General features: G+C 46.1%; 1 protein-coding gene across 1 annotated transcript; it reads right to left on the bottom strand.

Annotated features, from left to right (window-relative positions):
* Positions 1 to 98: 98 nt before the first annotated feature.
* Positions 99 to 27,590, bottom strand: CALB2 (calbindin 2). The gene is made up of 11 exons (XM_028739433.2): positions 27,397 to 27,590; positions 10,852 to 10,928; positions 9,916 to 10,005; positions 8,484 to 8,564; positions 7,351 to 7,407; positions 5,556 to 5,633; positions 3,900 to 3,955; positions 2,887 to 2,926; positions 2,502 to 2,555; positions 1,963 to 2,034; positions 99 to 642 (listed from the first exon to the last, which is right to left on the bottom strand). The coding sequence occupies exons 1-11, from the start codon at positions 27,485 to 27,487 to the stop codon at positions 526 to 528; spliced, it is 813 nt and encodes a 270-aa protein (XP_028595266.1). The 5' UTR covers positions 27,488 to 27,590; the 3' UTR covers positions 99 to 525.
* Between the last annotated feature and the right edge of the window lie 362 nt (positions 27,591 to 27,952).

The following is a 27,952-nucleotide window of genomic DNA, read 5'->3' as shown; positions in this document are numbered from 1 at the left end:
TTGAATGAGTGCCAAGTCTGCCCTCTTGAAAATCTGGCCCATCCTTGCAGAGCCTTGCAACATTTAGGGAATGGAAAGATGCAACTACACAATTCCCGTAGCAGAAGATCAGTTTTATTTGTAAACTCTTCTTTGGTAATCAAGAAGACTTAGTGTGAAAAGAAAGCAAAAGATAAAAATTAAGAGCAAAAATAAAATGCACTCCAGATCTGAGGATGTACAGGACACAAACTATGGTAACCAACACAGAGAGAGAAACAAGCAGGAAGAAGAAACTGATGGTTTGGATCAGAGCCCCCTCTGGGAGAGGAGGCGCCACCATCCGGCAGCAATTGTGTGCCCAAAGTCAGCAAGCAGATCAGCAAGCCAAGCCTTGCGGGGTCAAGTGGATTGCCCAGGTACAGGTTGGACAGTCGGCCTCCCGTTGCTCCTCGTGGTCTTTTTTCTCCTTTTTCCTTTGCCTTTATGGTTGGTTGTGGCAGGGCGGGGGGCGGCGGGTTGAGTCGTGGAGGGAGCGGCTCATCTTTACAGAGGGGGCTCGCTGCAGAGAACGATCTCCAGTTCCTTGCGGTAAAGTTTCCCTCCATCGGACAGATTCATGATGCTCTTTCTGTAGTTGGTCAGCTGCTGGATGCCCATTTCCTGGCAAAGGGAAAAGAACAGGGGAGGGAGCAATGAAATTTCACGTGACTGGAGAGGGGAGCGAAGTTCAGAGCAAGGCTTTAGAGAACTGGAATGTCTAGCAAATGGCATAGAATGGAATACCTAGCAAATGGTCTCCCTCCGGAGGCTTTGGACACTCCTTCCTTGGAGGTTTTTAAGCAGAGGTTGGATGGCCATCTGTCATGGATACTTTAGCTGAGAATCCTGAATTGCAGGGGGTTGGACTAGATGACCCTCGGGGTCCCTTCCAGCTCTACAATTATATGATTCTACGAACTGTAGAGTTGAAAGGGGCCCAAAGGACCCTCTAGTTTAACCTCCTGCAATGCAGGAACCATATAATGCACTTCTTAGCCTCCTTAGCCTCCTATTTTAATGTAAAAAAACCAGGGTGGTCTACTTATGGTCCCAAACAGTATTTGGGAGAGGGAATACGCAGAAAGGGAATTCTGTGGTGAGGCCCCCAGCTTTGATATCGTCTCCCCCTTGAGGTAGGATTGTCACCCTCATTGCTGGTCTTCAGAGGGCAAATGAGGACTCTTTTATCCAGGCTTCTGTAGTTTATTTATGGGATTTTCACCCGCAGCAACAATATGTGAATGAATATTTTAATAACTTCTTAGTTTTGCATTAACACTTTTATTTTAGTTACTGTTTTATTGATGTCTGTGTTATGCAGTTCATACCTGTTGTATATCGCCCCAAGCTGCTGTGGACGAAAAGTGATTTGTCTCAAAACACACAGAGACCAACACACAAACCTAATATCATGAGCCCAGAACTCAACAATCATCCCTCTTTCACTCCTATGAAGCTGGATACAAAAAGTAAATGTTTAATAAAAGCTGAAAGCCAACTACACTGAAGTATCAAATCTTACACTTAAAAATTCCAAGTTCTATGGGGAATGAGAAGTTTTTCACATGCAGTTTTTAAGTATGTGAATTTTAAAACCAGAGGCTCCATTTTGAATTAAGCCTCCAATTGCTAGCAGTGCATTTGCACCAATAAGGAAAGGGTACTAGATCCCTCAAGACAGGGTGCAATGGTGCAATCTTTCAAACATCGTTTTTGGGACAGATTTGCAAAGAAATTTTCGCACTTGATGTTTGTGCATAAGGCTATAATCTTCACAGTAAGTGCTTGGACATTCCTCATAATGTGTGCTCTGGGGTGAGGAGGGCCCGCCCCCAATCTTCTCTCTCTCTCTCTCTCTCTCTCTCTCTCTCTCTCTCTCTCTCTCTCTCTCTCACACACACACACACACACACACACACACAAACCACCTTATGCACTCACTTTCTTGTTTTTCTCATAGAGATCTTTCAGAAGAGCATCTAATTCATTCTCATCAATGAAGCCGTTTCCATCCTGGATATTAATGGTAGGAGATAATAGAGAGAGATTAGGCGGTTCTTTTAACTCAAAAGATCAAGGCACACTATTCCCCACCCCTGAAAGTCTTCTCTTCCTTCACTTGTAATCTGCAGCCACACCAGCCTTACTCTCCATCCCAGCTGTCTGAAAATTTTCTGCTTTATAGCTGCTTTCTTGTTTGCAACCCTGGAAATATAAGCATCATCAAAGGAAAACCTTACTTTATTTGAACAAAGTGGTCAACTTGGCAAACTGTAGAAACAAAATCAGCTGGATGGCTTTCTTCACATGCCTACCTCATTGCCCCCAAGGAGAACAGACCAAGCGGAGGCTCCTTTGGGCCAGAAGAGAGTTCCACGCATGGCCAGCCCAAGACATTTTGGCACCTGAGGTGAGCCACAAAATGGGGCTGCCCCCCCTGGCCAGGGAAGAAGGGGTGAGTGAAGATCTAGATATTGTACCTTGTCATAAAATGCAAAGATAGCATTGAATTCGTCGGAATCTAGCTTCATTCCCTGAATAAATGAGAAGGAGAAATGGATTAAGACAGGGGTCAGCAAACATTTTCAGCAGGGGGCCGGTCTCCAGACCTTGTGGGGGGCTGGACTATATTTTTTGGGGGGATGAACCAATTCCTATGCCCCACAAATAACCCAGAGATGCATTTTAAATAAAAGGACACATTCTACCCATGTAAAAACACACTGATTCCAAAACCGTCCGTGGGCTGGATTTAGAAGGCAATTGGGCCGGATCTGGCCCCCTGGCCTTAGTTTGCCTACCCATGGATTAAGATAAACAGGAGGAAAGTAACCCCACCAACATCCCACCACCACTTTTTTTTACCTGAAACTTAAGAAGGAAGTTCTCTTGCACAGGCAATAGTCTGCAACACGAATGGGATAATGTCAGACAAAAGAAGGTACAGCATGACTTTTGCCAGGAAGAAAAGGGATCAACACCACATCTGAATAGGTGAGTTTTGTCTGTCAGTTCCAGATGCATTTTGCTTGGGGCAAACTTTTAGATGGAATGTGGATTTCTGGAGCTGGGATGATAGTTGGAAACTGGATTGTGCCTTACTGGGATTGGAGACATTTGCCTCAGAAGTCCTTTTGAAACATGGTCACCTTACAGGGACAAGTGGCAAGAAACACCTCTGCTCAAGATGTGGGTTAAATGGGTGTGACTGTGAGGGAGGTGAGGCTGCGGGCCAAATTTAACTGGGCCAATGTCACCCAGAGTGCTTTGTGGGTGAGTCAGGATTTGAACTTTGGTCTCCTGGATCTTAGTCTGACACACTAACCACTATTCCACATTGATCCAGCCTTGCACAACCTGGAAAATGCCTACCACCTCATTCTTTTGGACTGCAGCCCCCATTGGCTGTGCTGGCTGAGGGTGAGAAGAACTGTAGTAGTACAAAACAGCAGGAAAGCATCAGGTTGGGGATTACTCAGGAAGAAACTCAACTATTCACACTGGAAGGGTACATTGGAGATTGCGCCCAGAGAAAAAGAGACTCTACACTTATATTATTTCTGCCATATGGAGGGATGTGGGGAGGTCTGAGGGCATGAGAGCATTGTTTAGGAAGGGCAGGAGCAGCAAATTCTCAGTCAAAATCAGAGTTTTCCCTGCCAGAAAAGTGACAACCAAAGAAATATGTTTGGCTTTTTGGGGTTTATAACAATGTGATGGATCAATGGACTCCCTTGGAAAGTGGTGGACTCCCATTCACTAGAGATTTTTAAACACAGGTTGGACGGCCATCCGTCAGCTGTGATTCCTGCATTGCAGGGGGTGACCGAGATGACCCTTGGGATCCCCTCCAACTCTATGGATTCTATGAATCTTACCGTGACATCTCCGACAGGCAGAGCTTCCCATCCCCATTCAAGTCAAACATTCGCAGCTGTGGGGTCAGAAAGCGACAGTCTGTGAGTGGCTCCTAAGTTAAAGGTTTAGGCTGCAACAAGACACTCCTAATGATAATAACAGTAATTTTATTATTTATATGCCACCCATCTGGTTGGGTTGTCCCAGCCATTCTGGGCAGCGGTGGAGGAAGCCTCTCGGGCGCCTAGGGCGCACCCATAGGAGCAGGGTGGGGGGCACCTCAGGGCTTCCAGAGTCTGCCTGCCTCCTCCCACTCAGCTGGGGTGGGGAGGCAGCGGGTGGACTGTTTGGGCAGTGCAGAGCCTACGTGCACACAAGCCACCGCATCTCTCCCAGGAAAGATGCGTGGCTTGGGTATACTGCAGGCCCTGCGGTGAGTGCCGCCAGGGATTTCGTCACCCCCCCAGTGGTGACACCCAGGGCAGACTGTACCCACTGCACCCCCCTTCCTCCGACCCTGACTCTGGGTGGCTCCTACCAGATGGCCTCTTTTCATTGCCCCTCTGTAAGGCAATGTGAAGTGTATTCATATTACCACCTTAAAGTGCAGTGAAGTTGCATTTCACAGCTCTTTCTCCTCTAGCTGTTCACATCAGCACAGCTTCATTTGTGTCAGACTTGTTTCTGTTCGTGTACACACTAGGGGGCATTGACAGGGCAGGGGTGTCTCTACCCCATGCAAAGGTGTTTTTGCACCTTGGCTGTGGCTCAAGGACCCCAGTCAGTATGAAGCTGTTTGAGAAACAATGGCATCAAACAGTAGGATTTTATAATGAAGGACAGAATACACATGCATTTGGGATAACAACCACAGATTAAAAACCCAGAACTGGATCTGCTGAGAGTGCACAGGCAACCAGAGTATGAGCACAGCCTCTGCTGAAATCGGCAGAGGTAGCACAGCAGCCCCTGAAGAAGCCTACTTGCTTCCTCTTCTCCAGATTCCCTTGGAAAAAAGAAAACGGAAGACACTTCTGGTGTCTTTGGAAAAACAAAACCAACTGAGAGGCTGAGAAGGCATTGGAGAGTCACAGAAAGTATGTCTTCTTCTTCTTTGGCGATCACTCATAGCCAAGTAAGATTGTCTTCCATGAACACAGTCTTAACTGTGAGTCCGTAAGTGACTGTGGAGGCCAATTCTGGATCCACATGTCCTTCCACAGTAGGGACATAGGTTTCCGAGTGGGAGTTGATCACGGTGATTGTTTGCCAAACATGATAGCCCCACCAAAGCCAGAAAGGCTGTAATTGCCCACCCATTTAGGCTGCTTAAATTGCACTGAGGCCAATGGGATTTCAGCAGCCTGACCGCATAGCAGCCTTCCCCCAACCTGGTGCCCTCTGAATGTCTTAGACTACAACTCCCAAGTTAGCATGGCCAAGGTTAGGAGTTGTAGTCTAAAACATCTGGAGGGCACCAGGTTGAAGAAGGCTGATGTGGACTGCAGCCAGAGAGGGCACTTTTAAAGCCTAACTAATTAGTTGTGATAGGAGCTTTGGGGGGGATACAGCCTATGGTGGACAGAGGAAGCCTGCAGGTGGTTCTGGAGTTGAGCAACGGACCTCCCCACCCCCACAAGAGACCTTCCTACTCCCAGGGGGCTTCTTGCACTTACGATGGTCTGTGTATATTCTTGCAGCTTTGGTTCATCGTAGGGCCGGTTGGCTTTCTCAAGCAAGTCCGAAAGAAATCCCTGCAAAAAGAGAAGGCATGAGAAGGCACAGATTCATTTACAGCCCCATCGTAAACATGCCCACTCAGAACTAAGCTCAACCGTAAGCTCAACAGGCCTTGATGTCCTAGGAAGCAAGCGCAGAAATGCAGAAGAAATGAGGCATCCTGGGGAGGACTCAACTGTTGCTGAAAAAGGCAGCTACAACTCTCCTTCCTGCATAAACACCACCACCACCACTGACCCCAGCCCCCAGGGACAGACAAGACTGTAGGGGAAGCAGGCAAAGAGAATCCTGCCACACAGTAGGGCCAGACATCTCCTAGCAGGACATTACAGTAAGAAGTGGAATGAGCTGTGCGTAAAAGCCACAGCTCTGCTTTTTAACAAGAGACTCTTCCATTAACCAAAAATGGCTTCTGTTTGGTTTAGAGTCTTGATTTGTAAAATAGGGGTAAGAGGCAAATGCTGTGGCGACAATAAAGAGCAAGAAGCATTTGCACACTAGTGCTCTGGAAACTGTAAATAAGTGTGCAACACACCTTTCAGTGTGACATACAATCATAGAACTGTAGAGTTGGAAGGGACCCCACAGGCAGGGGGTGGCTTTTGAAGAGGGTCAGACAAACCCATGGAGGAGGAGGAGGAGGAGGGGGAGGAGGAGGAGGGGGAGGAGGAGGGGGAGGAGGGGGAGGAGGAGGAGGAAGAGGAAGATATCAGTAGCTACTACCCACTATGGCTATTTTCTTCCTCCGTGGTTGGAAGCAGTATGCATCTGAATGTCAGTTGCTGGGAATCACAAGCAGGGAGAGAGCTGCTGCTGTGCTCAGGTCTGGCTGGTGGGCTTCCTATTGAGGCATCTGGCTGGCCATGGTGGGAGCAGCATGCCAGACTAGAGGGGGGCACTTTGGCCTGATCCAGCTGCCTGATCCCTTCTTTTGTCCTTGGAGTTCCCTATGAGGAGGAGCTCCATTCCCCTCCATTCCTTCAGTCCACAGCAATGAGATGCTGCAAAGTCTACACCTCTTGCCTGCTCCATGCAGAGATTTGGATGCAGCTGGGGAAACATGTAAGAGCATGGCAACGTGATGGATAGGGAGGCCATTTTCAGCACAAGCAAAAGATGTTGTTGCCACTGTTTGGATCCTTGTTGAAGCCGCCTCTTAGTGCTGCTGCTCTTCCTCCCACTCCGCCACGCCTCAAGTGCTAAGGACAACAGCAGTATCAGAGCCGTGATCAATGGATGCTTTGTGAAGAGCGGGGGGGGGGGGGGGTCGTTGTTATAGAATAGTGGTTCAAAGAGTGAATTGCCAGCCACAAAATACCCGGGAGAGTCAAATCTGACTTCATCATTGTGCTTGCACAAGAAAGCCTCTCTCGACCTCAGCTCCCACCTATAATGTGGCCATCTTAACACCAGCCAACCCTACAGGGCTATTACAAAGAGTACTGAAAACCAAAGAGAAGCATAGCTGTCAATGTTTCCCTTTTTAAAAGGGAAATTCCCTTATTCCTAATAGGATTCCTTGCAAGAAAAGGGGAAAGTTGACAACTATGAAGAGAAGTGCTTTGAAGATGCTGAGCACTGATATTGCACAGAGGCTATTTGTGCATTAGAAGATGTGTGTGTGTGCATGCAAGTATGCAATTGGCATTAACTTTTAAAAGATGTTTATCCCTGTGAGCCATTTTGCATCTGGTTCTATCTTCTCCTAGCCCTGACCTCAGTTCAGCCCACCTTGAGCTCATTGGCTTCGATGTAGCCGCTGCGATCGGTATCATACTTCCGCCAAGCCTGCAATGGAAAGAGCACAGATTTGTCACAACAATTGCATTTATATTGATTTTTATACATTTTGGGATTTATAACCCACCTTCTCACAAAATGCCCCAAGGTGGCTAAGAACAGAAGCAGCAGCACCAATCATGAAGAAAATAACAAATGAATCAGCAGATTAGGAAAAAGCAATAATGAGCCGGTAACTGAAAATCCATCAGAGAGCAGTTCAATCAATTAAGAAATGGTCTTTGGAGCCATCCTGTGTCACAGAGCAACCGCTTTCCAAATCTTCGGTATCAGTGGGAAAAAATTCTCAATATTGTTTTCATCTGGAGAAAGGCCAGCACAGTGGAAAACGCTGTGTCAAGGGTTCACCTTCATTATTGAAAGAATGAATATTTTAAGCACAAATTATTATAAGCAGATCAATTTTAATATTTAATTGCCTGTGCCTGTCACACAACTTAATTTGCCCATTAGCTAACAACAGATGGACTCCAGTTTCATTTCCCAACACGGTATTCATTTCCTATTATTCATTTTAATTGCTTGGATGGATCGCTGTTTCACAGCTGTTAGACGTATGTCTCAAGATGACGACATATCAGTAGCATTTTTATTTATTTATGTGCCTCTAGGGCAGACAGCACCTATTTGCTTCCAGGGAGAAGTTGCCCAATGCCAACCTTATGACAGCCCTGCTGGCCTGGCCTCCTCTGCTTCACTAAGTGGGCTGTAGCCCTGTAGCAAAAGTTCTGGGGCAAACAGGCTGGCCCGTTTCCAGTTGGTGCCTATCTCAGAGCTGAAATCCTGTAACTTTTCATATGACAAATGTTATTGTGTATTTTTTGTCCTGCTTTCGGTGCTCTGCAGTGCAAGAGGGCCTTTCCAGATGGCAATAATGTAATAACACTGGGGAAGCAACACAGAATAACTAACGAAGCAGATTGACGTGGATGGCCCAGTACAAATCCACTACCAATCACTCTTACAGCGTCATCAGCATCTTGCAAAATTCACCTGCTAAGAACAAAACCCACCACAGTCTGGAGGAGCCCCAAATAAGATAGCAGGAGCCAAATTCTTCTTACCTCCATGAATTCGGCACTGGAGCCAACGTGCTGCCGGAAACACAGCAGGAAGTTCTCCTCTGTGGGCAAAATCTGTGCCAGCTGGGTGTGGGAGGGGGAGGAGAAAGAGACAGGTAAGGCATGTCAACTTCAGAGAGAGAAACTGCTTGAGAACAGTGTAGCTGATATCAACAACAACTGCTTAAAAGTATGTTCCTGGTCTCCTTTCCCCTGACCTTCTGTCTTGCCATTTTTCTAGGAAAGAATATAGGGAGAAGTTCAACTTGGACAGTTTTGGAGCAAGCCCACTTTAGATCATTGAAGTGAACTGTTGGCACGCCAAAGACTCCTGGTCACAGGGTAAAATGACTGGTATTAGAACAGCATAATCCAGATTAGGGAAGCTGCTGAGAAATATGCTCAGGAGGATTCCTCAGAACAACCAAGGGCCAAACTAGATATGATGTCCATTGTATGAATGCACTTAACACACACATTTTTGTTATTTATGTAGCAGCTGCAGGGAAGCTTGAACAGCCTCTGGAGGGAAACACTTAGGGATACAGCACCTGCATGGCCTGCAGAAGGTCCCGTATTCAAATTCCGGTGGCATCTCTAGGTGGGGCTGGGAATATCCCCTCTGATTCACCCGGAAAGCCATGGTGGCCGCTTGGTATTATGTTAGATGGACTTCCTCTGGCTCTTGCTGCCTGCTGTTTTGCATTCTCCAAGGCTTTAGTATAGCCTTCCCCAAGCTGGTGCCCTCCAGATATCCTGGACTACAAGTCCTGCCAGTCCCAGCCATAGGATCCTGGGAATTAGGGGAGCATAACCTGATAGTTGTAGCTCAGAACCACTGGAAGGCACCAGCTTGGGGAAGGCAGCTCTAGCAGGGCTTAGGCAAACAGCAACAACAGTGTGGAGATCAGCCACCTCCTCTTGCCCTTCTGAGGAATGGTGAGGATTGGGCCCAGAGAGTAAGAGAAGAAGAAGAGTTTGGATTTGATATCCCACTTTATCACTACCCAAAGGAGTCTCAAAGTGGCTAACATTCTCCTTTCCATTCCTCCCCCACAACAAACACTCTGTGAGGTGAGTGGGGCTGAGAGACTTCAGAGAAGTGTGACTAGCCCAAGGTCACTCAGCAGCTGCATGTGGAGGAGCGGAGACTTGAACCCGGTTCCCCAGATTATGAGTCTATTGCTCTTAACCACTACACCACACACAAGAGCAGCAAGGAGACATGACAGTGGCAAGAGGGGCAATCTTCTTCCCATCAGGAGATCTGCAGCATTTCCCCTTTGCTGAGTTTGTCCCTGCCTGCATATAGGCAGACTCAGAGCAGTCATCATGCAGAGAGGGGTGAGGATTCTGGCGAATGCACAGGCTCACACCCTCTTCAGGGCTGGGGGCTTCTGGACTTCTGCAGGGGGGAGGGTGTCACACAGCTCACCTCAGACATTTCAATTTTCCCATCGGCGTTCTTGTCGTATTTCCGCATGAACTCCTGCATCTTCTCTGCAACATTGACATTTTTCGATTCCTGATAAAAGAGGGGACACGGCTCACTCCTCTGATGCAGGCTCAGCTTGGTGGGTGGGGAGAAACAAAGCCACTTCTGGGCTCTGTCCTGTGCCCAGACCAGCAGGCGAGCTGCATTTCGAGGAGAAATGGCATTTGGGATCCATAAAGGTAAAGGTAAAGGTACCCCTGACCGTTAGGTCCAGTCGCAGACGACTCTAGGGTTGCGGCGCTCATCTCGCTCTATAGGCCGAGGGAGCCGGCGTTTGTCCTCAGACAACTTCCAGGTCATGTGGCGAACCAGAGCAGCGCACGGAAACACCGTTTACCTTCCCACTGGAGTGGTACCTATTTATCTACATGCACTTTGACGTGCTTTCAAACTGCTAGGTTGGCAGGAGCAGGGACTGAGCAACGGGAGCTCACCCCGTCGCGGGGATTTGAACCGCCAACCTTCTGATCGTCAAGCCCAAGGCTCAGTGGTTTAGATCACGGTGCCACCCACGTCCCACTTGGGATCCATACACCTCCCCATTGAGTGCAGCCCTGTCCCCGGCAGGCTTTGCTTTTAAAATCCCCAAAACATAGATGGAACAGAAGTTGTCACTTAGAAACACCTCTGGGGGCCACAGGTCCCCCCAACCTTTGCAATAAAGCAACAGTGTTGAATAATAAGAATATGACATTTTGATTAACCCAAAGGCAAAAGTTACAGCAATGCAAATTTTAAAACCCAGTTTAGTCCTTTCTTTTAGGGGTCAAGCTAGATGCTTACTCCCAAGTAAATGGGCACAGAACAGCCTAAGCTGAAAACAGGAATAGAAGCAGAAGTTAATGGACGGGAGAAAGAAAATGCACAGGTCATTACCATTCCTGCTCCCTTCCTGGCACTCTCTAGCTCTTGGAAGAAGCTTTCCAGTTCTTTGCCTTCAATGTAGCCGTTTCCTGAAAGAAGAAGCACAAAGGGAGCAATAAGGAGCATCCGAAGCTGGAAAAAAGGATAGCAGAAGGCATCTCTCATCTTGCTTTGAGTAACAAATGAACGTGGCCTGTGCTACGTTTCATCCAGCCATGCCTTCACCTCCCCACCAAGCCTTTCATCCAGCCTTTCATCCAGCCATGCCTTCACCTCCCCACCAAGGATGTTTCCACACTGACACGCCAGGTCAGGCTCTGTACACACATGCGTGCCACAGATCAGAGTCTTCCATGTATACTTTTGTGCACATTCATTCATTCACGCATGCAAGCTTTCAGTTGAACTCTGCCTCAGTTTTTCCTATCCACACTAGTGGGTCGTGCTTGATGGGGTATGTTGCCCCCTCCCCTCAATTAGTACTTCCTCTGCCCTCCCTGAGTTCTGGAAGCTTGAGGTCCATTGAGGTCATGCCTAGAGGCATTAGGTTTTTTTTGGGGGGGGCACAACTATTTTTATTTTTTTGAGATACAAGTTTTCTGAAATGCCAGACTTGAACAAAACAGCAGGCTAATCAAGATACAAACATGTTCTGCTGTTCATGTCAAGAAATAGACACCTTCACAAAGCCAGAAAAACAGCCCCTCCCTCGCTTTAGCGACACCATTTCATAGCCCTGATATTTTATAGCAAAATGCCAAAAACAAAACAAAAAGCTTTTCAACATTGGAAATGTAAAATACATGCACCTTATATTTACTGTCAAAACCAGTTGGTCACTGCAGAATAATTATTTAAAAATTAGTATTAGTTTCTTGCCAAGTGACATCAGTGACACCTAAGTAAGCCTTGCATAATTGTTTTAAAATTTAGGATCGGAGGGAGAAAGGGAGAGATTAACAACATAATCCTAGATCTACTCAAAAGTACAGCAGAATCCTAATCATGTCTGCTCAAAAGTAAATCCTGTTGAATCTAATGGTGTTTACTCCCAGGTAAATGGGATGAGGATTGCAGCCTTACTCCCAGAAAAGTTAATATAGAATGCCAGGACCAGATTAAAAACAGGCTATGAAATAGACAAATAAACTGCCCTATTCAGCAGCCCAGGAAAAATTGAACTTGTATAGCTCATTATGTTTAGAAGAAGAAGAAAATATCAACACATTTTAATGGCAACATAAGCTGCATTTACACTTTTATATTTCTCTTCAAAAAACATGATGGCAAATAAGAAAACACACACACACACAAAAGCTGTGTGTACATTTTTGTTATCACCACTGCAGAAATTGTTAAATGTATGTGCCTACAAAGATGCTGCCTATATGTGTTCTTTGATTTTCTAGAGCTCCTACTGGATTACAGAGAGAGAACAGTGGGAGGGCAGGCACATGTGGTGCCACTGCTGAGAGCCAAAAACTCACTCAACGGCCGCTTCCCCATTATGTATATGCAGTATCTGGGCAGCAAGGAGACAGAAGCAGGAACAGGCAGCTCTAAGATTTCCTAGCTCCTCCTAGGTGATGTCCAAAAAGGTCACTTGCCATTCATTGGCTAGAACCCTGCAAAGTAGAGTCCACCGAAAAGACTAGCTCAGTTCACAGAAATTGTGACACAGGGGTGGAGGTGTTAATGGAGTGGCTCATATCTTCTGATCTAGAGAATGGAGGAAGTTACTTTAAAAAAAAAAATAATCAAAGCTAAGCAACCCGGGTCTCTGCTGGCCTTGAGGTCCCCCCAAATCTGACCCTTTCTGTCCAAGTGTTGGCAGCTCTGATGGCACACAGCAAAATGTCAACACACATGTAAAAACCCCCAAAACAAACCACCCACACAATGCACTTTGATATGTCCACAGTTGAGTAGCAAGCAAACATATGTTGGATTTTTTTTGCTTACCAATTTGTCTGCTAATCAGGAAAACTTGAATTAAATGAGGGAGGGGGAGTGTGGGCTGCTGCTTGAATGAGGAAAACCTTATGTGGACAATGTGGAAAACATGCATACATGAGATGCCTCATCTCCATTTTAAATTGCCTTGTGTAGACAGCCTCTGCCACCCAGGATTGAATCACTAATGTAGGAGCTGACCTGGCATTCAATAATAAGACCAAAGTGGATGGGCTAGAAAGAGTGGATTCTTCTCAGACTTGGCCTCCTGAGTTCTCTGCGCAGCACCAGTGTAGGCTTGTGGGGTTGCGGAGAGGGAGTAGCTGTAGCTAACAGGGATTACATCTTCATCTCCCTTCCAGCAGGATGCAGTTTTTAAGTATTGGGACTTAGTGCTGGGCATTAAAGGACACCACTCTGCTCTGAGGTTGATTTCTGAGGTATTTCTGAGAGCCCTACTAGGGAAGTTTCTGGCTGATGCTGTGGGTGCTCCCACTGAATCCTGTGAGATGTGTCATTCTATAAGGCCCCTTTGAGACCCAGATGTAGTGAAAAGTAGGGTATAAGTTTAATTAAATAAGTAAACCCAAAACCCTATTTTCCGAGGGGTTCAGGGTCTATGCTCCATCTTGGCCCACAAGAGGATTCAAGAGAGCTCCTGGAGGTAAGTGGTGGCACATTTGTAAAACACTGAGGCCAAACACGCCCACACCCTTTTGGATCTGCCATGACTTGGATATCAAGAATTCTGTAGTTGTGTCACTTAAATTTGTAGAATAAAGGTAAAGGTAAAGGGACCCCTGACCATTAGGTCCAGTCGTGACCAACTCTGGGGTTGCAGTGCTCATCTCGCTTTATTGGCTGAGGGAGCTGGCGTACAGCTTCCGGGTCATGTGGCCAGCATGACTAAGCCCCTTCTGGCGAACCAGAGCAGCACACGGAAGCGCCGTTTACCTTCCCGCTGGAGCAGTACCTATTTATCTACTTGCACTTTGACGTGCTTTCAAACTGCTAGGTTGGCAGGAGCAGGGACCGAGCAACGGGAGCTCACCTTGTCACGGGGATTTGAACCGCCGGCCTTCTGATCGGCAAGTCCTAGGCTCTGTGGTTTAACCCACAGTGCCACCCGCATCCCCAATTTGTAGAATACATTTCAGTTATTGCAACCTGAGGATGTGGACCAGGTGCTTGGAGGGGGGTGTAGCCTCCCATATGCCTGATGGACCCTGGATCCTTCATGGCTGGCAACATCTAGCCAAGGGAGACTAACCAAGAATTGACAGTGCAGCCCAATGAGGGAGAGGAGGTTAACTTCCCAGTTATATAAATTCATCAATATTTCATCTGTTTCAGCAGAACTATGAATCCACACTTGACTCCTAGTGAGAGGCCAGATTCTCCAGTAAGGAACTGAGGTACCCCCCCCCCCCACACTCCTAGCTGACAATGAATGAATTTGGGAGGAACTGGTTTGGTCACCATCAAGCAGCTTGTCCAATTAGCTGCTAATTTCTGTCTCAATGGCCCACATATCTGTCTGCTCCCTGTGTTGCAAACGCTCTGCCAATGGAAAGCTGGCTTAGCAGGCCAAAGGCTTTCTAATTCCCTCTTTCCTCTATGAAAGTTTCCACCTTTCTGACTTGAACATTTCTCTTTTGTGCTTTTCTTTGAGTACACTTTTAAATATTGTTTAAAAGAATTTAATGGTAGCGGCTCAAACATCAAAGAATTAAAAGGAAAGGCATGGTTATACCTACTGGGCCTCATTCTGCAGGGAGTCCAAAAAATTCTGGTTTTCATATGGCATCCTTTAAAAATCATTTGGACGAGGGTTTTTCAAAGTAGCAGAAAACTCTTTCATATAGAAACAAGCTGCCCAACAAAGCTCTTATTAAATGGCACAGAGCTCACTCTGATTTCTCCACAGTTGCTGCTGCTGGCTTGGCAAGCTTCTTTTTGAAGGACAGAGGCCCTCTTCACTTCTTATCTTGAATGAGACTAAGGACATTCCAGATAACAATGGCTTAGTCTAGATTGTTAAAGTCTCTTCCTTAGGGGCTACCTACCAGGTTTCAGTCAATTTTACAAACCTGTCTATTGTTAAACCTTTCGGTTAACTGGGGAAAATACACCACAAACCTTCACTCTAACAATAACCCTGTGAGGGAAGTTGCTAAGGAACCCATTTTAAGAAAGGGGAATTGAGACAAATTGCTTGAATATGCAGCTCAGTGGCTACTTGAACCCAGGTATGGCAGATGCGCGTGCAACACCACAGCTGCGTGCATGGAGTTGTTGCAAGTCAACCGGTCCATGTAAAAAGCATGAGTCATTAAGAAGGTCTGAAAACACTCTTTCTGATTTGAAGATATTTAAAGCAGGGTAAGAAGAAGAACAGCTAAACACCTGTAACCAGCAAAGGTAACACAAGAAGCAATTGATTATGATTTGGTTAGATTATTCCTCTCACGATATAGAACATAAGAGGAGCCTGCTGGATCAGGTCAATGGCCTATGGGGAAACTGGCAAGCAGGATTTGAGTATTCCAAGCATTACTGCCTCCGACCATGGAGGCAGAGCATAGCCCTCATGCCCAGGGGGTGTGGGACGGGCTCGTGAATCTTTAACTGAAGAGCGAAATTTGGCTGAATCCTCCAGCAGTGAGGAGTGTCTGTGGAGGTTCTGTCTTCTACAGAGCTACACTTTGAACCCAGAATCTTGCTCTAGAAGGCCTGCAAGTGTCCCTTGCAACTCTAGGGATCCCAAGCAGGATGGAAATGAGTGTTCTGAAAAACATCTTTTAATGGTATTTCTCATGAATAGACAGGGAGGCTTAATATGCATTTATTCATACTCCTAGAGAAGTCTCACCAAATTAGGTCAGCTGAAGCAAGGCTCTTATAAGACCTGACTTACTAAAACAGTCAATGCATTTTTAAATTCCTTGCAAAAAGTTCTGCTACGCTAATGCCCTGCAGGCCATCCGGGGACCTGATTAGCCTCTCAAAAGAGGGTCTCATACAAGTCATCCAGGAAGGCAGAAGGGCCCATAATCTCTTCTGCACCATCAACACAAACTGTGATGGCTCCTTCCAATAGAGGGCCCTTGGAGAACTGTCATTTTGGGAAGGTACAAAGCCTTCATTCGATGTATTACCAGGTGCAGGATGGCTTTTCATGAGGTGTTAGGGGAAACTGCAACACTAAAGTTTCATAACCTCAGCCGACATGTTATCAGCATTTATAAACAGGAGAGTCTGAATCTTCAATGTGTCTCTTCCTAAGCCTTTGGACTTCAGCCACCAGCTTCAAAGGAGAAACAGCCTCAGGCTGGAGAGCCAAAATTAGCCCTTTGGACTCCCCCTAGGCCACACAGCTGGTTCAGAGCCCCAAGAGGCTTTCGGGAGCAAGGTGGAATGCAGAGAGAGAAAGAGAGAGCTGGATGCTTTCCTTGTACTGGTGACCTTACACCAGGCATAGGCAAACTCAGCCCTCAAGTTGTTTTGAGACTACAATTCCCATCATCCCTAACCACGGGTCCTGTTAGCTAGGGATGACGGGAGTTGTAGTCCCAAAACATCTGGAAGGCCGAGTTTGCCTATGCCTGCCTTATACTCTGAATCCCTGGCAACCTCTCCCATGGCTTTTATGTGGGCATCCCTAGTTTATCTCACGATGGAGGTGTAAGGGTTCTAATTTGTTCTGCTTTCAGACTGTGGATTGCTTTCATTAATAAAATCCTTAAGCATGTCTGTTTCCTTTAGGACTCAGAAGAGTGGTTGCCAGAGGATTTCACTGAGCATCCGATGGGAACACTACTAGCAGCCCTGCCATTAAGCTGGTATACATTTTGTGACCCTCCAGCCCTTTGTAGGCATGTAGCCCTCGGAAAGGACACCTTCACAATATTTGCCTGGGAGTTAAAAAGCTGCCTATCACCCAAATATGCATCTGTGGTCCTTGAGATGCTGCAATGTTGCAGGACACGGTAGTATGAGAGGAGCTGGGATGGGTGGGGAGGATGGTTTTCTTTACCGGTAATTCTCCCAATATCCTTGCAAACAATTTATTGTCTCCTCCCATAAATGCAATGAAGAAGAAGAAGAAGAAGAAGAAGAAGAAGAAGATTTGATATCCCGCCTTTCACTCCCTTTAAGGAGTCTCAAAGCGGCTAACATTCTCCTTTCCCTTCTTCCCCCACAACAAACACTCTGTGAGGTGAGTGGGGCTGAGAGACTTCAAAGAAGTGTGACTGGCCCAAGGTCACCCAGCAGCTGCACGTGGAGGAGCGGAGACGCGAACCCGGTTCCCCAGATTAGCAGACTACCACTCTTAACCACTACACCACACTGGCTCTCAATGTAGATCAAGTAATGAAAAGAAGATCCTGATCATGCTGGGTAAACTGTCTTGTTCATCTTTTTGTTTTGTTTCGAGTTACCCATTAACTACCTAAAGACAGTTGTAATTAAGTGGTATATTAATTGTCAAAATAAAAACGCAATTTGGCCAGCCCTGAACTCCCCTGGCACTCCCTCTTCCACCCTGACCTTTTCCAGCTGCGTGTGGCACAAGAAATCAGCCTTTATTGGCAACTGCTGGGCCCCCTTTCCCCAAGTCCAGGAGAAGTAAAGCAGCTGGCAGTGCTTCACCCATTTCTCCTCCAATGGGCACCTGTGTAGGCAGGAGGGCTGGCTGTTGCCTGTCCTGTCTGCACAGTGGGCAGCCCAGTCATCATTCTGACTCCTGGGCTGAAATCCAATATCAGCATTCTATTTGGGAGTGCAGCGAGAAGGATAATAGATAGGCACAGCATTTTATAAAACCAAAATTGATAAGCTCCATCAATGCCATCATTCAGCCAGTAATAGATGAAGTCTTGGAGGAGAGCCCATTCAAAATGGAGCCTGTAACAAAGGCAATAAATCAAAATAATGTGGTAGTTAATTATTCTTTTGCCTTGTTCTGGCCTGCTGCACAGCCGTAAACCTCAGCTTTTCAAAAATGCTGTCCTTGGCTCTGAATTGCAGTATAAACCAAGCTGGGATTTTATATGCAAACTTGAAATACATAGCACTTTTTAAACCCCTTACTCAAACCCCTTTACACATTAGAACTCTGATCATGCCTTGCAATTTTCAGGGCTTTTGTTGTTGATATCAGTATTGCAACTCTTCCTCCAAGGAGCTGAGTGGTGTATGGGGTTCTCTTTCCCTCACAACAATCCTGTGAGGTAGGTTAGGCTGCAAGAGATTCATGGCTAAGAGGCAATTTGAACCAGGGTTTTTCCCCAGTCTGAGTCCAATTCTCTAACCGCCACCACAGAATGGGTTGTTGCATTGCCAGAAGTAGAGAATCTGCCCTGATATGCTTCTCCTTCCCAGCAGTCAACCTTCCTAGGCAAAGCAAACAGAACTTCATTTCACCATCTGCTCCACCTTGACTCCTACCAGATTTAGAGAGCTTTACCACAAACCATCTTACCTTCCTGTTGCCTGCCTGCATTTTTTTAAAAACTATCTATGAAGAGTTTGGATAACTCAAAAGCCTTGCAGACTCTTTTGTGGACATTTTGATTGGTCCTACTAATGGCATCATCGAACTGTGGATTTTGGATTTTTTTATTGTGGGCCAATCTATGTAATTGTGGAGATACAGGCTTTCTTTTTATTTTTTAAAGAAATACAGTGGTACCTCTGGTTATGTACTTAATTCGTTCCGGAGGTCCATTCTTAACCTGAAACTGTCCTCTTTTTTTTTTTTTTTGCATTTTATTTATTTATTAACATTCTTATATTACATCGGTAAACAGTGTCATATTATATTACAGGACTTACTATAATATAATTTCCAACATGTATACAAAATTATATACAAATTTTATATACCTAAAAAGAAAATTAAAAAAAAAGAAAGAACAAAGAAAAAACCCAATTTTTTCCAAAAATCATATACATACCAACACACTAGACTTCCTGTCTTTCCTGTTGTATATTCCTTTTTTACAAATGAATGTACTCTTATTATTATACAGTAGTACCTCGGGATACATACACTTCAGGTTACATACGCTTCAGGTTACAGACTCTGCTAACCCAGAAATAGTGCTTCAGGTTAAGAACTTTGCTTCAGGATGAGAACAGAAATCGTGCTCCAGCGGCGCGGCGGCAGCAGGAGGCCCCATTAGCTAAAGTGGTGCTTCAGGTTAAGAACAGTTTCAGGTTAAGTACGGACCTCTGGAACGAATTAAGTACTTAACCCGAGGTACCACTGTATATTTCTTTACATATTATCTAATACATTCCTATATGTGCTCTTAGTCTTATTTCTCAACTCAGTCTCACTCCAACGTGAAACTGTTATTAACCCGAAGCACCACTTTAGCTAATGGGGCCTCCCGCAGCTGCCACGCCGCCGCCGTGTGATTTGTGTTCTCATCCTGAAGCAAAGTTCTTAACCCGAGGAATTATTTCTGGGTTAGCGGAGTCTGTAACCTGAAGCATCTGTAACCTGAAGCGTATGTAACCTGAGGTACCACTGTATATGTAAAATGCCTTTCAAATGTTTACTTAGATTTAACAAGAAATAGCACTTAAATAAACTGGGTTGTCAGTGGTCTGCTCCCCCATCAGTAGAAAACTGAATGTGTAACACACTCCCTTTTTAGATAGATGTGTCCCTGCACATTCTTCAGAATATCCTGAGGCAAAATGTGCTTTTGGCAGACTTGACAATATGGAAGAAACAGACACCTGCTGTTTGGTGTTTTGATAGACCAGCACTGAGGCCTTCTGTTTCTCAGCTTGTGAACTATAGAGTGGGCAGTGGGGTGGGGTGGAAAGCAGAGGGGACCCTGTGGCACTCCAGATATGGTTTTGCTCTCATCATCCCAGCCTACTGGCAATGCAGGCTGCAGGGGCTAATGGAAATTGGAGTCCAATGACTACTGGAGGGCCACAGGGCAGTTACCCCTGCCTTACAGAGGCTCTAGTGATCCATTCCTCCTCCATTTTGTTTTTCAACCCAAGGAGCCAGGGCAGGAGGAGACTGTGTCTAAGCAGAAGGAGGGCAGGCAGGGAGAAGCAGCAGCTTCCCCCGTCCCCCTCCTGTTGTTTTCCACTACAAAATATCCCCCCAGCATCTTTTTCACCTACATAATGAAAGTTATAAGGCTCCCAACCAAATATATAATCATGCGAAGGAAACAATGGGTTTCCAGTGCAATGTTTTCCTCATGGCAGTACCTGGGTTGGGGGTTGTTGAGAGGGATTGGTGGCTATGAGGAGGCACTTACTCCTTCCTTAGCCCTGGATCACCCTTGCAGATCCCCTTGGTTATTTTAAAATGGAAGTGAGCCCAGCTGAGGGGTGGGGCTTTTGGGGGGAAACGTGGACTCAGTTATAGGTTAGCTGAAGGGGAAAGGAATGAGTCTTCTTCCCTTTCCTGCCATATTCATTGTATTAATTTATTTTGAATATTTCTAGATTGCCCCCCCCCCCAGGGTAAAAGCCTCTCACTCCAATGCGGCCCACATACATACGTGAAAATATCAAAACGAAAACCATCCACTTATATTAACAAACTAAAATAGCCATCTAAAGGCATTAGGCAGCCCCAGCGGGCGCACACATACATCCTGTAACATTTAAAACAATTGCAAGGAAGTCAAATGCTGTTTAAACAATAGGATGCTAAAAACTCAGCTCAACATTTCAGCTGAAAGCAGATGGAAGCAAGTGGGTTTTCAAGGCTGGTTCAAAAGCTAGTGACGATAGAGCCAGCCCTATATACCTTCAGATGGGATTCCACAAGTATGGGGCCATCATCAACCGGCTCTACCATTAGGCAGACCTCAGGCGGCAGATGCTGAGGGCCACGGATCAGACAGGACCGCCTATGCCATGCAGTCCACCCAGCCACCCAAAAAGCCCTCAGGTGCAGAGGAAGACACTGTCCCACCAGTCAGTGTGGAAGCAAGATTCACACACCAATCCAGTTGGCCTCTGCATGTAGAATAGGTGTAGCATCTTGGCCTTAGGCAGCAAAATGTCTTGAGCGGGCCTTGGCACTCTATTTTGTCCAGTGTGAGTTTGGGACAAGATGCTTGCTGAGTCTATGCTCACATTGGCCCTAAGCAACTTTGTACACAGGGCCATCACGGGCTCTGGGAATCACAACAGTCCTGAAGATGAGTCCTGCTGGAAAGCCTGAGATGGGCGAGGCAAGTGTTTTCTTAAAGCAGGTGGCATTGTGTAATTGATCCCTGATGGGCCCCCGAGGGAGAACCTTTAATCAGGGGAGGTTTTACTGGCACATCCCTGTGGGGTGAGCAGCCAGTGAAAGAGTGTGGGATAGGGTGACACAGAGCAAGCCTGCAAACACGGAAGGTTAAGCCATGGCTTTGGAAAGGAGAAAGTGTGAGCAATGAGAAGATGGAGGGCGCTAGAAAGAGACCTTGCATGTTCCACAAGAGCAGTCGGAAACTAATAAACCACATTCACACAACTTTGAGTGACACACAGTCAACATGGTTAAATTAATGTACCGCCACCTCCAACACTTGTTATATGTAAAGTAATTACAGTGGTACCTTGGGTTACAAACATCTCAGGTTACAAACGCTTCGGGTTACAAACTCTGATAACCTGGAAGTAGTACCTCAGGTTAAGAACTTTACCTCAGGATGAGAACAGAAATGGCGTGTCGGTTGGCGGTGCGGCAGCAGCAGCTGGAGCCCCATTAGCTAAAGTGGTACCTCAGGTTAAGAATGGCTTCAGGTTAAGAACGGACCTCCAGAACGAATTAAGTTCGTAACCTGAGGTACCACTGTACTTTAACCCATGATTCTGGAGGCCTGCCTTACACATGAAGCAAAGTGAGTACCAGTTCAGAACACACAAGTAGTTGCTACTTTTGCATTTGTCCTTATGAACTTGGTGGGGAGGGGGAAACTTGCTGCAGATAGAAAACTAGTGTATCAGGGTTTGGCCTGCTGCGCTTGGCTTCTACGTGTGGGAAATTACTCAGAAGTACACTAATGAAATGCAGGACTCTGCAGGACTGTATTCCAAAGTTATGTGCAGTTTTCTAACTTGTGAGTGGTTTGTCATCCTGCAGTTTGGTTGTGAGCACCACCCCCATCCAGCTTTGCTAATGCCATTCTTGCCCCTGGGTCGTCCTGCATGCCTCTGAACCAAGGGGAAGACAAGGAGGAAGTGGCTTACCACCTCAAGGGGCTTCAGGAAGCACCAAGGTTGAGGTAGGACATAACTTGGTGAGAATCTACCATTATTAGGATCTCTAGATTTTGCATCCTCTGCGACATCAGCTGTTGATGCAATGAAAATGATGGTGATGCTCTGAGCACCCTGAGTATATTGTACATGGCTTGATTCATCAGAAAGATAGATAAGATAGAAATTGCAGGGGTCCTCCGATATAATAATGGGATTACTAAGCAGGGACAGTATAATTTCATACTGATGCCAAGTCCTTGGTTTCTGCTCTGATCATTGCAAGCGAGGTGATGTAACTGAAAAGCTGTGCTTAATGATAAGTTGCCAAAATGATTATATTAATAACAGGTTAGATCTCCTTAGCTCCCCTGGGAAGACCCCCCCTCCACACATTGAATCACCCTCAAATTACACGGCAACAACATATCATTTATGTCTGTGTATGTGTGTTTGTTTGCAGGGTGGGGGTGTCGTGTTTGTTTTTAAGCTGAGCTTACTTGAATTGACAAAAGGTGTCTTGGCTGCATTCACCCTTTAGCGACACATCCTGCTCCAATTTAGAAGGAGGGCAACCATGGTTGGAGGGGTGAGGAGGGGTACATAGGAATTACAGGGGCCAATCTCAAATGCAGTTCTTTTGGGCACTCCGTCTTTCTCTTTCTCTCCTCCCCCCTTTCTCTTGTATTCCTCATACCTGCCTTCTCCAACTTGGTGCTTGTCCAGGAGTTCTGGACTGCAACAGCAATCCACCCCAGCCAGCACATCCATGTTCCCATCAGCCCCAGCCTCAGATGGTTGTGGGGCTGATGAGAACTGTGGTTGAAAAATCTTGGGGGCACCATCCTGGTGCCACAAGTAAAACTGCCTTACAAATCTTACCAACAGGAGGGACTGAGAGGGACTCCAGCTTGCTCCTGCTTGCTCACCAGAAGTGAGGCAAGGCAAGGCCTGGCGACTCAATGAGATCAGGCTAGCACTGCTTAGACTGGCTTTTTCTTCCTTGGTGTGTCCTCCTTGGCCAGTGAGGTCAGCTGACCGTGTTCAGGTTGGAAGGACAGTCTAGGGTGCCCTGAGTCCACTGAGCCTCATTTACCAGCTTTGCTGACAGGCTGAAGTCCTGGTGGTACAGGAGGCAAACTGCGGCAAAGTGGCTGAAGGAGACACCCTTGTCGCCTTACAGAAAGTCAGGAGGGGGGTCTTGCTTTGCTGCCTCCTCTACCAACCAGGCATTTAGGATAAGGCCCCACATGGCACCGCTTTGACAAGAAGGTATATAATCCACAATGCTAACAAGGTCTAGCCATACTCAGTTCTGTTCAGAGTGAGTGAGAATGAGTATGCTCTGCCCTGCCTGGCCTCCACCATCAATCATCCTTCATGAGCTGAAGGCTAGTGCCTGAAGCAGGCAGCCTTTTTCTGTCAATGCAGCCTTTCTGCATGGTACAGAAATCAGGGAAGGAGGGAGTTTACCCAAGGAGAGCAGGCTTCCCCACTTCAAAAATTATCCCTCCAATGCATGGGGGGTAATGATGATGGGGTGGGGAGAGGTCCTCCCTCTCCTTCTTTAGGGTGCCTGAACAGGGCTACGTCTTGCTGCCTTTCAAGAGTGAGCCTTGTAGGATTATTGCCAGGCTCCAGCCGCATCCCAGGGGTGGGATTGTGTTGCTGCTGGAAAGAATCCCCTGTGCCCTCAAAGAGAGAGCAAGGGAAGTCCTTCTTTTATTAAATGCATTTCATGGAGTGGCTCTTAATCTCACGGAAGGAGCAAGAGGTTGAGCTTTTTGAACAATGCAAGGAAATACAATCACAGCAGCTTAAACCAACTAACCAACCATACCTCCAGGGGTTAAGTGGAGAAGGTACAGGGGTCTTCCAAATGTGAGGTTGCAAGAGAAACAGGTGGCCTTGTGAAGTTCAGTTGACAAATGCAAATTGGGTACCTGGTGCAAAATATTGCAGATGTCATGCGTTATCTAGAAAGGTTGCTGGAACTCAAGAGAGAGTCTGCAGTCATAGTACTGATGTTTTTGGGAAATGTGGTTCACAGTTAGCAAATTAAAGCCCAGGACACATGAAGATAACATTTTAAAAATGTTATCTTTCGTGCTTACAGGGCCAAATAGACAGATAGAGCCACAAAGTCTTGAACACTCTGTGAACAGTCCTGGAATCAATTCTTGATGAAGAGTGATCTAGAAATATTTGAATTAATTGATTAATGTCTGGGTGGGATCATGGTTCCAAAGGGGTGCCTTTGAAAGCAGTCTGGAAATTTCCTCTGGTCCAAAATAGGGCAGGCAAATTTGTTAACTAGGACTGCATGGCATGGTAATGTTACACCAGTGCTTTTTGCTCTGCTCTGTCTTCCAGTCCATTTCTGGGCCCAGTTCAAAGAGCTACCATTAATCCATTAACCTTTAACAGCTTGGGACAAGGTGACCTGAAGGACTGTCTCTGCCATATATACTTACCTGGACATCAATATCTTCTGAGGTCCTTCTCAGGGTCTCCCCAACAAATAAGGTAATGCAGCTAGTTTATAGGGAGAGGATCTCTGTGATGACTTTCATTGCTTATAGAGCCCTCTTTTTATGTTTCCTGGGTTTTCAGTCTCAATATATTTTAGTGACATTCATATCTTTGGTATATTCTTGGAGTTTTAAGACTGATGACATTTTGGTGCAGCTGTGAGCTCTGTCGTATTGATTTTGTATTTTGCTGGTAGTTTTCTGCTCTATTAGATTTTGTGGTGCTTTTATGGTTTTATTATCCGGCTTTATATTTATTTGCTTTAATTTTTAGTGGAAGCCTTCCAGAGAACATATGTTATTAGGCCGCCATAAATAAACTAAATAAAAGATGCCAGCATGCCTTCCTTCTTTAGGAGGGGCAACAAGGTCAGCTTCCTCCTTTTTTGAGAGCTTCCAGGCTGTTGCTATTTTGGGGTGGGATTCGGTTCATATACTGGCCAATTCAGGTTGTGCTTGGGAGAATGTCATGCAAACAACAACAAAAATCCTCATCCCTGAAAAGATCAGACATTCTGAGATTCGGAAAGTGATAGGGAAATGCACCAGCAAGTGTAGACTAGCATTTGCTTGATGCACCATTGTAAGAATAAATGCTCATTAAATAGTCAACACTGTTTAATTTCCCTGCAAACAAATCAGGGTGAATAATCAATAAACAAGCCATCTGGAAGAGGACTTGCTCGGTGCACTTTAGCCACAATCCAGCAGTGAGTTATGTGAGTTTATCCCCAATCAGTTTCTGTAGGCTTAAGCTTGCCTCGCCCCGCAAGAGATCACGGACTCTGAGTGAGTTGAAAACACCACCCCGCTTTTCGCTCCTCTCCTGTCAGCATCTGCCCAAGGTGAAGGTTGCTCAGTTCCTTCTGATGTACAGACTATGGTCTGACCATTTTGCCAGGATTTTTTGTTTCAGCTGCTTTGAGTTTCTGAGTTAGGGCTGGGGAACCTCTTTTCTATCAGGGGCTGCATAACCTCAGAGGCAATCAGGTGAGGCAGAACTGCATGCTGACAGCTGAGGCCATGGTCAAAATTGGCTGGAGTTTACAGCCCTGCAGGATTACACAGTGCCCCCCTCTCTTTCTTACACACAGATAGAGCAAGGAAAAGTGGGCCTGCAGTTCCTGGAGGGCCACTTGAAACTAAATCCTGGATCCCTGCTCCTTGTTTGTCCTGAGGTTGCTGCAACCATGGAGAATCATAAAGTAGCCAAGCAGTCACAGAGACCGGTCCATTGTTATGCAACTGGCCCACCCACCCACATGCTTCACCTTCCCAGCCCTTTGATCATCCACGCCATGCACAATATGCCACAGAAACATTGTTTTGAAAGCACATGCTCCACAAGTGGCTCCAGCAAGAAACCCACCCGGTAGCACACCACAGGGGAGCATCATGCACCCCCTGCCACATACTGGGGTGTGCCTTCAGCCAGTTCATCTCAGAGGAAAGTCTCTTCCCTGTCACTGGTGTGGCAACCGGTGCAGTCAAAACATGCACATATATAGGGTGTGGGGGATTTAATTTATGAAATTTTTGGTTCTCTTTCATTTCATAGGACAAAAAAGTCAGAAAAGGACCTGGTTAGATTTATCCCTATGGCCCCAAACCATGTGAACCTCTTGCCTCTTGCAACAGTATCAGGGAGACTGTTTCACCCCTACAGCTGAAATTCTTAAAGACCACCTTTTTCCAAGTTCTTCTTTTTCTGAGCATATCCCATCATGGCTGGAAGAGGAGGCACAGCAGAGGGCTTAAAGAGTTTCAGGATATGCATGTAACCCCCTCTCTCACAAATAAAAGCCCTTTTGTATCAGCGCTCTGGATAGCAGCCATCTGTTCCTGTGTTGTGTTAGATGTTAACAGCCACCACCTCGGGCACCCAGTGGCTTACCTCATGTGAATTACTTGTAAGCGGTGCTTAGAGGCAGGTTTGCAGCTATCTAGAGTAAAATCCTACTATGCCATCTTGACACAGTGACTAGTGGGGAAAACATATTGTACACAGAATTCTCCAGAGCTCAAATCAAAGGTTTTTAAATAATAATGGACACCCGCAGGGGGTGTTATCAAGACATGGTCACAGAACCCTTTACAGTAAGACAAACTCCCATCATAATAATTTTTAAATAATAATGGACACCCGCAGGGGGTGTTATCAAGACATGATCACAGAACCCTTTACAGTAAGACAAACTCCCATCATACTGCAATCATTGCCCTTCTCTACAGGAGCACATGTTTAGCTGCACAGTCACAACCCAACAGGAGAAGCCACCTCAACTCTTCCTAACATGGGACAGGATCTCTAACCAGACTTACTTATAGTGGCAAAAAGTTTATGAGCCTCCAAAGTTTATGAAAATAAACACCAGGAAGTCTGAGACTATACTACTCTAAAAACATATTGAATTCTACCAAATGAAACACTTTTCAACTTGCCCACACCCATTGTGCCCACTCTCATCAGAAACATTTCCACTCCTCTCTGCTCACTCTTTGTCTCACTATTTCCAACTCTCATTTACTACAGCTAACAAAAGTGAACAGTTTATAAAACGTAGACACTTAAAAACCAACAGCAACCCAACAGCAAAAAGAACAAGCAACAGAAACTACCTTTCTGAATTCTGTCTTAAAAACCACCTTATTGCAGCCTTTTAAATAAAAATTCAGGCAAAGTAGAAAGAAACTTAGCATGCCTACTGATTAGCACTGGCCATTTTAAGCCACTGATCAATCTCCTCCAGCCACATGTTGGCACCAAACAATAAAACATCAGTTGTCCCTAAAGGTTAAATGAACAGAAGTTTGTGTCCCTCTTTTCAATCTCACTGACCATCAGCATCATAATGTTTCCAGATGTCCAAGAACTGGGAGGCGGTCAGCTCTGCCAGGTGCAGATAAGGGGGCTGCTGTTTCCCTGCCATGAGCGAACTGGTCCTCAACCGCGTTGCTCTCTTGTCTGCGTTCAGCACCAGGAACTGTCCAGCTGCCTCTCCAGCTCCCTCGCTGCCCTCTCTGCCTTTATAAGCCTTTCAAAGCTTGCAGAAGGAGGCAACGTCCACTAGAGGGCACACAGGCTGTTGAGGAGAAGGCGGCGGCGGCAGCAAGGGAAAGTGTGTGTGTGTGTGTGTGTGAGAGAGAGAGAGAGAGAGAGAGAGAGAGAGAGAGAGAGAGAGAGAGAGAGAGAGACGGACGTAGGTCTGTGCCAGTGTGTGTTCTAATCTGGAAGTTCTACAACCTAATGAAAGCAAAGTACTGGGGTGCATGACAGATGACAGGGAGGGAAGTCTACATGAAATATCTGAGTTACACTGGTTAAACATGTGCAACTCCTGGTTTCTGAACAGGGCAGCTAATCATCTGAGACAGTCTTCATAGTTATCAGACAG

This window comes from Podarcis muralis, chromosome 7 (assembly GCF_964188315.1).
Source record: "Podarcis muralis chromosome 7, rPodMur119.hap1.1, whole genome shotgun sequence".
In the NCBI taxonomy this organism is placed as follows: Eukaryota; Metazoa; Chordata; class Lepidosauria; order Squamata; family Lacertidae; genus Podarcis; species Podarcis muralis.
The sequence above is the reverse complement of the archived record's forward strand: the minus strand, read 5'-3'. Positions and strand labels throughout refer to the sequence as shown.

Bases quoted from the DNA above. Each gene is read 5' to 3' on its own strand.
- CALB2 (XM_028739433.2), bottom strand. From the start codon at position 27,487: ATGGCAGGGAAACAGCAGCCCCCTTATCTGCACCTGGCAGAGCTGACC. The intron at 10,006-10,851 runs GTAATGACCTGT...CTCTTTTATCAG, and splicing joins CCAGGAAGGGAGCAGGAATG to GAATCGAAAAATGTCAATGT. The intron at 643-1,962 runs GTGAGTGCATAA...TCCCTTTGCCAG, and splicing joins TCTATGAGAAAAACAAGAAA to GAAATGGGCATCCAGCAGCT.